Source organism: Peromyscus leucopus, chromosome 23 (assembly GCF_004664715.2).
Source record: "Peromyscus leucopus breed LL Stock chromosome 23, UCI_PerLeu_2.1, whole genome shotgun sequence".
Taxonomy (NCBI): domain Eukaryota; kingdom Metazoa; phylum Chordata; class Mammalia; order Rodentia; family Cricetidae; genus Peromyscus; species Peromyscus leucopus.
This window is the reverse complement of record NC_051082.1, coordinates 39,973,870-39,985,329: the sequence shown is the minus strand read 5'-3', so window position 1 is coordinate 39,985,329 and position 11,460 is coordinate 39,973,870. Positions and strand designations below refer to the sequence as shown.

The window sequence follows — 11,460 nt, the reverse complement described above, 5'->3', positions numbered from 1 at the left end:
GATTGGTCTCCATCTCTTCCTGATTCAGCAGCTAGAGCAATTCAGTTAAAATGAATGCTAGATAGTGCCACTCTCTATGGCTTCCTCCCAGCCAATGAGGCCCTGCCCCTACCGGTGAAGTCCTCACCATACTGAATACGGTTCCCCACAGACCTCACTCAGGAGCCCTGTGTGTCCCTAGCATGGGCTGCAGACAACCACCCTGTGGACAGCCTATGGCTCTGGATCCTCCAGAGCAGTTCAGGAAAGACAGACCTGTTTTTTTAAAATTGTTTATTTTAAAACATGAAACCCAAGCTGAATAGAGATCACAGAAATCACATGGACAAGAACTTTAGTTATTTGCCAAGAAAAATAAAGTTCCCCAAAGAAATAAAAATCGAACCCCAAACCCAGTTTAAAAAAAACGAAAACACAGCAACAGTAACACACAGCCATGGCCCTACAGAGGCTGGAGGGGAACTTGGGGCTGGCTCAATCCGATGACATTGTCCACTGGGGGCAGATGCAGGCAGGGGGACGGTAACTGGGAGGCAAATCTCACAAAACCATATATATGAGGAAGGGCACGGTACACCATCATCATGATTACAAACAGGAGACTCTGGTCACCTTTGACCCAGGAGCTAACCCCCTTCTGGGTAGGACAGGCATTGGGGCAGGGGCCAGGAATTGCATAGTGAGACAGGGTGGGCGGGTGGGCACTGGGGGGAGGGTTTGGAGGATGTTCCAGGCCAGGATCTGCGACTTCAGCTCTGTCTTACATAAGCCAGAGTGTGTCTGTGGGGGATGGTGGCCACCATCCCACCAGCAATGGCGTCCCAGGCAGATCCCCCTCAGGGTTTGGCTAGGGACCTGGGTTTGGCTTGGTGGCTCAGCCTTCCTTGTTCCCTATCAGAGGTGTAGGGTCCCCTGGGATAAGAGGGAGTGGGGACCAATCACAGGCAGCTGGCACTGAGCTGCCCACCCCCCGTGGAGAGGTGTAGGGACTACTGAGATTGAGGAGACAAGTGGCATCCCAAAAACCAGAAAACAAAACAAAACAAAAACACCACAGTGGCAGGAGCCGTCTCCTCCGCAGAGGTGAGGGTAGGAACCCCCTTTTTACTTCCCCTTGTTTCCTTTCTTCAGCCTCGGTGAGTGGAAAGTCACAGATGGGGGCACGCACGCACACGACGCTCAGGACGCCCAAGACAGCACAGGTTCACAGCCACATCCGGGCAGTGCCCGCCTCTCATGCTATATACATTCACCTTGTGGCCAGCTCACGGCCGGGGGCAGCATTTGTGCTTCTGAGAGGCCCCAGGGCACACCCAGGCACCCAGGCAGGGGTGCCCTATGCCTCCCTCTGAACCCGAGGCCAGGAACACACCCATAGTGGGCAGGGTGGCTGCGGTTGGGCCTCCACGGCCCTGTAGGTTCCCGGCGCCAGACCAGTTGGAGGCAAAGGCAGGGCCCCCTCCACTGAGGTTCTGTCATGCCCAGGAGCTACAGACGCCCAGACTTGGACCCCTAGGCGCAGTGAGTCCTCAGCCGACTCCTTTTGGTCCCAGACACCAGCACAAAGAAAGGGGTGGTTGAGAAGGAAGGGAATGTGGAACCTCTCCCCTCTGGGGAGAGCTGAAGCCCGGGGTTCTGGGATCTGTAGCTGCCAGGTTGCTCTAGGAGGGCCACAGGTCTGTAAACCACCTCCCACCACAGGGCCCCAGTCTTGGCTACCTGCACAAGCTGCTCCACGGCCCTGTAGCTGCCCATCCCACAGGCCAGAGCTCACACTGGCTGGCTGGGCCAGGGTAGAGGCTCCAGGTCCTGATTGGGGAGCTGATTCGGCCCCTCACAGCAGGAAGCACAGCAAACATCACACACTAAAGCCAAAAGCACCTTAGGAGAGCCGTGTTCCGGGGTAGGGACTGAGGCCGTGGACTACAGCCCACAGTCCCCCAGACATGCTCCTCCTGGGGCAGCACCTGCCTAGGGAGGGGTCTCTAGGCCCTTTGAGTTGCCTGTGGGTCTGGCCCCTCCCTGGCAGCACCCCACAAAGAAATGACCACTCTAGCCCTGGCTCCAGGCTAGACTTAGGGTCATGCTTGCTGGCTCAGGGGCAGCCAGGAGTGCCCGTGGCATCTGAGGTTAGTGGTTAGTCCCAACAGCGGCATTCTGAGGCTGGGGGCACATTCGCAGCCATCTCAGGTCCAGCCCCCAGGGCTCCAGAGGGTGCTGCCGCTTTTGTCCTGGGCAAGAATGAAACTGAGAAGGAAGGGAGGTGGGCAGTGTCCTCTTCGCCTATGTCCCAGACTGCCCCGGAGATGACAGATGTGGTCAGTGCAAAACCGAATGGGGACGAAGCTGCCACTCTTCAGGACGAATGGGAAAGAGGGTTTGGCACCAAGAAGGCGGCCAGCACTGAGAGGCCAGGGAGTGACCTGGCTCTGTGTGGCACCTGCTGTCCGGGGAGGGCTGGCGGGGTGCTGAGGGAGAGAATCATGTGGGTCGGAGGTGCAGGAAGAGCCCCACCCTGGAGGCAGCTCAGAACTGACAGGAAAGGGCCAAGGAAGCTGGGTGGATAAAGGGAGGCAGGCGCTGGATGTGGCAAAGACAAGAGGGTGTGAAGGGGCCACTCAGTGATGAGCAGGTGGGCACCAGCAGGTGGGCGCCAGCAGGTGGGCACCAGGCACAGGGGCTTCCACTGCCTACGAACGGAGAAAGGATCCTCAGAAGGGTCAGGGACCAGGACAATACCAGAAAGGTTCGGTGCGGCTGGAGGGAAGGGACAGCATGGAGGGCCACCTGGAGAAGGAACGTGGGGGCGGAAGCACCTGGCACAGAGCAGGGCTCAGAGAGCCCAAGAGGACAGAGGGACGGGGGAGATGGAGGCAGGCAGGGTCGGGTTGCTGGTGGCAGCGTCTGTCCAGGTGAGTGCCCAGAAGTCTCACTTCCCAGGCTGGCCCAGAGCTCATGCTGGGCACCTACATGCCTCCTGCAGGGTGGGTGCAGTGGGGGGGCTTCAGACGAGCCTAGGGCTGGCCCGGTGTGGCTTGCAGAGGGTCCGGCAGGGTGGAAGCAGCAGTGCTGGCATAGGAGGGGTGGGGCAATTGGCACGTGGGGGCAGATGGCTGGCCGGTGTGCAGTCTAGTGCCCGCTGCCGCTGGAGTCGGGGCGAGGCTGGCTTGTGGCGAGGTATTTGGCTCTCATGCTGGAGGTGTACTGGAGGAGAGAGGGAGGGAGGGAGGGAGGGGCAGGGTCAGCTGGGCTCCTGCGCAGGGCTGAGCAGCCAGTAGCTTCTTCGATGTGGTCCCTGGTAGGGTGAGCCACAGCCGACCCTCGTGGGGGGGGGGGCAGAGTACAGCGGTGCAGTGCGTGGCTGGCAGAGTAAGAGCTGGCGGCCGCCAGGACCGAGGACTGGGCACAGACGAGGGAAGCGGTGATCCACTGAGTCTGGAGGGTAGCCTCCACAACCCAGGCTGGGCCACAGAGCAAGCCCCCCTTCCCAATCAAGTACGCTTGGTCCCCTACTGTCTGAGCCACGTTCAGAGCCCCGGGTGACACTGCCACCTCAGAGGCCCTAACTGCATCCTCACACACGTCAGGAACCTGAAGGCCACACAGACCCCCTCTCTACACCTCTGCTTCAGGGCTCCACCCTGGGTCAAGACAAGGCCGCCCCGGGCAGGTCCACATGAAGCTAGGCCGCGGGCTACAGCTGGCGAGTCCACTGGAGAGAGGCTTCAACCTCTTCTCCAGCCATTCAACTCCATCTCCCCAGGAAAGGGGGGTGCTTCAGGCTAGAGTGACTCCGCCCCACCCCTCGGAAGGGGAAACTAAATTCCTCCAGAATGTGTGACTTGAGATGGAGGTGAATGGCTGGTTCTGCAGATGGCCTGCACGTCTTGGCCACCCTAGCGTACCACAGGTGTGAAGGTTTGGGTAGTGCCTGTGCGCGTGTGTGCGTGCGTGCGTGCGTGCGTGCGTGCGTGCGTGCGTGCGTGCGTGTGTGTGTGTGTGTGTGAGTGTGTGTGTGTGTGCCAATGCCAGGCAGTGTGCAGAGTCTGCATGCCTGTGGCAGGGACAAAGGTCACCACTGCTCAGAAGGCCGGGCAGGCTGACCCCCACCCACCCTAAGGAGCACAGGCTGGCCTCACAGTCCCCAGATGAGAGGGACAATGCTCCTGGGGTCCTGAGTGCTTTCCTCGAACATTCTAGGTTAAGGTCGCAAGCAGCGGCCATGGAGCAGGGGTGAGAGGAGCAGGGGCCCAGAGCCATGTCATTCCATGGACATGCAGCGGTGACAAGGGATGGGATGGGACAACTGGTGGGATGGGACAGAAGATGGCAGCCCAGAGGCCTGGAGGAGCCCAAGCAGGCATTGGGACAGGGGGCAGAGGTTCACACCCGTATGAGCACACCTGTGTGTACCTGTGTGCATGGCCAACATGCAGGACCACATACCCAGGGACCCAGCTCTGCATCCAAGGTCAGATGCATATAGGGTCTGGGTGGGAGTGATAAGATGGGCGGGGCCGCCTGCACTGATGAGATCAAGCCTGGAACGGCGGTTCACTGTGACCCCACTGGGCTCAGGACCACTTCAGGGGCCTCCGGCCTCCCGACAGTGGATGGAGGACAGTGGTGAGCAGAGGGTGCAAGGCATGGAGGTACAGGCGGGCAGCCGTGCGGGACGGGGGGCTGGGCGGGTCAGTACCTGTCACTCTGAGGGTACAGCTACCACAGTGTTCGGGCGCTGTCCATGGGTTTAAATTGCCAGCCTGCATGGCTGCCAGAGTCCAGGGCAGCCAGGTAGCGCTAGGAGGGCCCAGGGTGGGAGGGGTGCAGGAGAGAGAGAGAGAGAGGGGTGTCCTCAACGCCAGGCGTGGCCGGCCCCAAGTGGACCGCAAGAGGGCCAAGGGTGAGGGCAGTTGAGTGTGACACCCCGGCCCAGCCCTGTGCTAGGGGACACTGGGGTGGTGGGGCCGACACTGCAGGTGTTCCTAAGACAAGGCGGCCTTCAGTCTCTTAGATCTGTCCTCACAGCCCAGCCCTCAGGGAAGCCTCAGGGCCGCCACCTTCCCAGCAGCACCTTCTGTTTGGCACCAAATCCACCCTGAATCTTTTGTCTACGTCTCACTTCTGGGGCTTGGAAGGGACATCAGGCCTGGGCGAGAACAGCCTGGGGCTGAGACATTGATGGATGTTTAGGGAAAAGAAAGAGGGGGGGGGGGAGGGAGGGAGGGAAGAGAAAATAGAAAGAAGGAAAGAGAAGGGAGGAAAGAGGAGGAGGAAGGGATGGAGGGAGGGATGCAGGGAGGGAAGGCAGGCAAGGATGGAGGGAGGGTGGGAGGGAGGGAGGGAGGGAGGAGGGATGAGGGAGGGAGGCAGGCAAGGATGGAGGAGATGGAGGGAGGGAGGGAGGGAGAGGGAAGGATCAAGGCTCTAAGGATGGAGCAGCCTAGCCATGGCTTTGGGAAGCCCAAGGGGAAGCTGGGAAGAGGGTCCTGGGGCCCTGCTGGCCACCTGCTCATCTCCAGAAAGAACCAAGGGCTGACCTGCTAGGCAGCAGGACCCCAAGACTGCCCATGCTGACCCCCAGGTTTCTCAAGGGTGGCAAGAGCTGGAGGAGCCCCCCAGCCCCACTAATTTAGGCCCTGGTATTACAGGCCCACAGCATCCTCAAGAGCCCAGGCAGCCCGTGAGTCAACACCAGGGTACCATGGCGGCAGATTGGCAAAGCCCTCAAGCCGGAGAGTTTCCCCACCCACCCTCCTGCCCTGAGACTTACTGAGGGCGGTGGGGACTCGCGCCCAATGAGGGGGGTGTTCTCACAGCGGGGGTTCTGGAAATTGGCATTCTGGCTCCTGAGTGGAAGGGGAGAGAGAGCATGTGAATGGTCATGGGCCATGTGGTCCTTACTCTCGGGGAAAAGGCCCTTCTTCTTGTTGTTTTATTTTGTTTTAGATAGGGTCTCATGTAGCCCAGGCCGGTCTCGAACTTGCTATGTAGCCAAGGATAATCTTGAACCCCTGATCCTCCTGCCTCTACCAAGTGAGTGATGGGATTACAGGTGTGACCACTTTAGAGCCAGACAGGTTCCATGCCTGGCCAGCTCTGCCAGTGCTAACTTTACAGCATCAAGCTCAGGACAGCCCTCAATGCATACCGGCCTCCCGGCCGACACAGTCCACTTCCCACCGGGACTGCTACCACAGAGGCACACCCCCTCCACCTGGCCATGTGGCCACCCCAGGGCCCTTGACGGGGTTCACCTGGTCACAGGGGACACTTAGTGCCAGGCCATTCCACCTGGGGCCCTGGCTGCTCAGCCTTGATGAGCGTGCCCTCCCCCCCCCAGCACCCCCCTGCAGATGTACAGGCCCTGTACGCTCCCTCCCCATCCCCCATGACAGACAGCCCGACCGTCTGCAGGCCCCACAGCTGCCTGTGTACAGCCCTGGCTCTGCCTGTCCCCAGCATCCACAACTCACATGTACTCAGTGACCGGGGCATTGCTGACGGTGTGGGCGGCGGCTGGGATGCTGGCCTCGCTGCCGTAGCTGCTACCACAGCTGTACAGACTGGGCATGTGCACTCGGTAAAGGCTGTCGTGTGCCTGCCGTGGCCCTGGAGCAGTCTCCTCTTCTCCGTCCTCATCCGGGCCTCTGCAGGGAGGGACAGCGCAGAGGCTCAGCATCCTTAGTCTGGGGCGCTGACGTGTGTGTGTGTGTGTGTGTGTGTGTGTGTGTGTGTCAGGGCTATGGGCTGGTCAGCTGTGCCCTCTGAGACGCATCTTCCCCTGGGCTAGGGGGTGCTCTCTTGCCTTTGTGGGGCTTGTTCTCAACTCTGGGTGGCCTGAGGTAACCTGGCCCGCTCCCCTCTGGCTTCCCAGCCTCTAGTCCCTGTTACTGGCTGGGGGCCAGACCTCTTGTTCTGTGGCAGCCCTGTGCTTTCCTATTCCACAGCGAATACAAGGCTAGGCCACTGGCTGGGTGGGCAGCACTCAGAGGTGGGACTGAGGGAGCTTCTGGTGTGAGCATAGCCGAGCCTCAGCAGGACCCTCACACACAAGCTCTCACCTGGCCCCCGGTATGTGTCCTTTAAAATGAGAATGATTAACTGGGCATGGTGGTGTGTACTTGAAAAACCGAAAGGAGAGAGAGAGAGAGAGAGAGAGAGAGAGAGAGAGAGAGAGAGAGAGAGAGAGAGAGAAAAGAAGAGGAGAGGAGGAGGAGGAGGAGGAGGAGGAGAAGGAGAAGGAGAAGGAGAAGGAGAAGAAGAAGAGAGAATGAATTATTTTTTATTTTTTGTTTCTTCGAGACAGGGCTTTTCTGTGTATCCCTAGCTGTCCTGAAACTCACTCTGTAGACCAGGCTGGCCTCTAACTCACAGAGATCCATCTGCCTCTGCCTCCCGAATACTGGGATTAAAGGCATGCACCACCATGCCTAGCTTTCCTAAAAAAATTATTTATTTATTCTATGTGCATTGGTGTTTGGCCTACATGTATGTCTGTGTGAGGGTGTCAGGTCCCCTGGAACTGGAGTTACAGACAGTTGTGAGCCACCATGTGGATGCTGGGAATTGCCCAAGGTCCTCTGGAAGAGCAGCCAGTGCTCTTAACTGCTGGGCCATCTCTCCAGCCCCAATTTTTATGTTTAATTGCGTATACTTATGTGGGCAGGGGTTTGTGCGTGTGAGTGCAGGTGCCCGTGGAGACCAGAAGAGGGCACTGGTGCCCTGGAGCTGGAGTTCAGACAACGGTTAGCTGCCCAGCACGTGTGCTGGGAACTAAACCCGGGTCCTATGGAAGAGCGGTGTGCACTGTTCACCTGATCTGTCACTGCGGCTCCACAACGTGTGTCCTCTCACAGCTCGCTTTTATGACAAGCGCAATGTGGTGACCTGTTCAGTCACACGGCGGGCAGTCAGGACCCGGACACAAACATGAAGCTGCAGGGCTTGAAGCTCCGATCCTACAGTTCCCGTGTTTGTCACCATGGCCGTCACCACGACCATCACCACTGATGTCATGACCATCACTATCAACTACCGTCACCACCGTCGCTCACGACCGCCACCGTCACTGTGTTAGAGTCACCACCACCACCATGATCACAACCACCACTATCTTCACGGTCACCGTGACTTCTACCTTTGTCCCCACATCTCCATCAACACCAGAATCACCATTGTCACCGTTATCCTACCGCCATCGCCACCAGGACGTCGACCATCACCACCACCAATCATTCCCACTATCATCACCACCATTCCCACCGAAATCACCATCACTGTCGTCACCATTATAATCATCTCCACCACCATCAACTGTTATCAACACCGTGACCAGCACCACCGTCACAACTGCCCCCATGACCACCATTCCCGCCACCATCTTCAGAATCCTTACCGCCATGATCACCATCTCCATCACCACCCTCTTTATCACGAGCAGCGGCATCACTGCCGTCATGATCTCTATCACCACGGTGCCCAGCCATTATCATCACCACCGCCAATCATCCACCCTCAACACCATCACCACCCTCTTTTTGTTTGTTTGTTTTGAGGCAAAGTCTCTCTTTGTAGTCCTGGCTTTCCTGGAACTAACTCTCTATGTAGACCAGGCTGGCCTCGAACTCACAGAGATCCACCTGTCTTTGCCTCCCAAGGGCTGGGATTAAAGGTGTGCGCCGCTTCACCCAGCCATCATCGCCCGTCTTATCATCACTATCTCCATCTCACTCAGAGGGAAAGGAGCAGAATAACAGGGCACGGGGACAAACCGGAGCTGCCATTCTTGCCATCTTAGCTGGACCACAAACAGCATCACGGTCCCAGCGGAAGGAGGTGATGAAGAGCTAAGAGATCAGTCAAGCGGAAGAAGCCTGACTCTGCATGTCTCCTCAATCTAGTTCTAGCCTGAGGAGACTGAGGCAGGAGCCATGAGGACATCTGGCTTCAAAGATAAGGATATAAGGGCCCCATCAGGGTCCCCAGCAGGATGTGGCCACCTGAGCTTCCTCCTACAGAAGCCGAGGCTTCATCACCCACAGCTGTGCACATCTGTCCCTGGGACCACAGAAGACACATCCTGACGCAGTCATCAGGGCGTAGGGCATAAAGTCAACACAAGGGGGCAGGAGAGCCTGGCTCTGCCCCTTGCCTGCACTGGACAGGACTCTGTCACCGTCATCACCACAGGCTCACATAACAACAGGCAGCCCCACCATGCTTCAGAGGCCTGGAAAGCGTTAAGAGGTGAGGAAGTGTATGCCTCTCACCTCTGGAGACAGGACCCGAGTGTCCAGATGGGTCAAGCTCCGGGACCCCGGGGAGAGCCTTACCTCTTCTGTTGCCAGGTATGTGGAACACTACAGACGATGGAGCTGAACATGAGGGCTGTGACGAAGGAAAAGAGCGCCAGGTAGATGAGGCCCTCGACACCATCGTAGCAGAAGCCGGTCAGCGCCTGCACGTAGTCCTAAGCGGGAAGAATGGGACACAAAACCAAGGACAGGGAGAGAAGCAGTGAGATCAACTTGCCAGGCTGCACAGGACGGTCCCTCATGAGGCAGCCACAGAAGACCCGCCATCGACCCAGGGACCATGAATCTCTTCCTGGTAGCTCCCCTCTGCCCCGAACCCAGCTGCCCAGTGGCCTCACCAGGTGCAAGCTGCGGCAGTCCACCAGGGCGGTGAGGTGCTGGAGATTCACCTCTGTGCCGTTTAGCACCTCCTGGACTCGGAGCAAGGGATCCTGGGGTGGAGAGTCACATACCACTTGATGTCAGCATGACTGGGAAGACCCAAATGAGCCACAGACCCCAGTTTCCTTCTGTATCACAACTAGTCACAGAGAGCACCCCCTGAACCCCGTCTCCATGCAGCCATGAGGGTCTTCAGAAAAAAAGGAAACACAGGGACCAGAGAACCCACAGATATCTGTCCAGTGTGGTCGCTACTAAGATAGATTTAATTTAAATTAATTTTGTTGTCAAAAGTCTTGCTAGGTGCTGTAAGCTGGCTTCAAACTCAAAATCCTCCTGCCTCAGCCTCTTCAGGGCTGAAGTGCACACTACCACACCTGGCTAGATTTCCTTCACTGTCATGGAAGAAACTGACTCACTATGTGTCACTGACTCGGTCTTGTTCCGCTCTTAAAAACCGTATTTTAGGGGGCAGAAGGAATGGGTCAGCACTTAAGAGCACTGGCTGCTCTTTGGACCCAGGTTGGATTTTCAACACCTACACAGTGGCTCACTACTGTCTGTGACTCTAGTTCCAAAGGAATCTGATGCCCTACTCTGGCCTGCACAAGTACCAGACATACACATGCAGGCAAAACACCCATGCACATAAAATGAAATTAAACATACATTTTACAAATTTTCGGCTGGTTATGGTAGGCACGCCTGCAAACCCAGCACTCCAGGAGAATTGCTGTAGAGCAAGTGCCTTTTTTTTTTTTTTTTTTAAAGACAGGGTCTCACCAAGCAGCCCTGGCTATCCTTGAATTTGCAAACACCCACCCGATCCTGCCTTTTGAATGCTGGGACTAAAGGAAGGTGTCCCCTCACCTGGCTGTAAAACACTATGCAAGGATCACCTGTGATCTGGGGCTCTGTATCAGGAAAACGTTACCTAGGGTCGAGCTGTGTCCCCAAATCGTGGGCTGTAGGCCCAACCCGAGGTCCTCGCTAGAAAGTCACAGTGTGGAGACAGACCTTTTCTTTTTTCATTTCTTTTTGCAGTGCAGGGATGGAGTTCAGGGCCTTGCATGTGCCTGACAAGTACTTGACCACTAAGCCAGCCCTTGGGCCTTAATCTAGAGATGCACAGCCTCATTGTAGCCCAGGCTGGACTCTCACTCCCTATGTAGCTGAGGATGACCCTGAACTCCTGATCCTCCAGCCTCTACTTCCCTAGTGTTGAGAGTCAGATACCACCATACCCAGCCAGGCCTTGCATTTTTGAGACAGGATTTGGCCATGTAGCCCAGGTTAGCCTAGAATTCAAGATCTTGCCTCAGCCTCTTGAGTCCTACGATTACAGGCATGTCACTATGCCAAGCTTGTATTCTTGTATTACTTTTTAGTATTAAGAACAAAAACATTTTGCTTGGTGTGCGTGGTGTGGTGTGTGTGGTGTGGTGTGTGTGTGTGTGTGTGTGTGTGTGTGTGTGTGTGTGTGTGTGTGTGTAAACATGCCACAGTGAGCACACAGAGGTCAGAGGACTACTTGTCAGAGTCAATTCCTTCCTCCCACCATGTGGGTCTCAGGGATTGAACTCAGGTTGTCAGGATTGGCGGTAGAGACCTTTACATGCTGAGCCAAATAGTTTATAAACCTGAGAAAAATGCCCAGGGAAAGGCGTGGGGAGTGAAGGGAGGGATGCGAGAAGACTCTGGGAGAAGAAGGGGAACAATCAAGACCCTCAGGTTTCCATCAGTCAGGTCCGCCCTCGCCCAC

At 57.0% G+C, this 11,460-nt stretch overlaps 1 protein-coding gene across 2 annotated transcripts in view; it reads right to left on the bottom strand.

Moving 5' to 3' along the window:
• Positions 1-256: 256 nt before the first annotated feature.
• The window catches only part of Ttyh3 (tweety family member 3), a 28,456-nt gene continuing 17,252 nt past the window's right edge, over positions 257-11,460 (bottom strand). Inside the window, exons 10-15 of one of the 2 annotated variants that reach the window (XM_028887381.2) lie at positions 9,656-9,748; positions 9,336-9,472; positions 6,477-6,650; positions 5,774-5,849; positions 4,700-4,800; positions 3,119-3,204 (exon numbers count right to left, since the gene is read on the bottom strand). In XM_028887381.2, the coding sequence (XP_028743214.1) occupies positions 4,720-4,800; positions 5,774-5,849; positions 6,477-6,650; positions 9,336-9,472; positions 9,656-9,748 (561 nt within the window). In that variant the 3' untranslated portion in view covers positions 3,119-3,204; positions 4,700-4,719. Of the gene's footprint in view, positions 3,205-4,699; positions 4,801-5,773; positions 5,850-6,476; positions 6,651-9,335; positions 9,473-9,655; positions 9,749-11,460 lie in introns of both variants that reach the window. The other variant, XM_028887382.2, reaches the window with a different exon arrangement.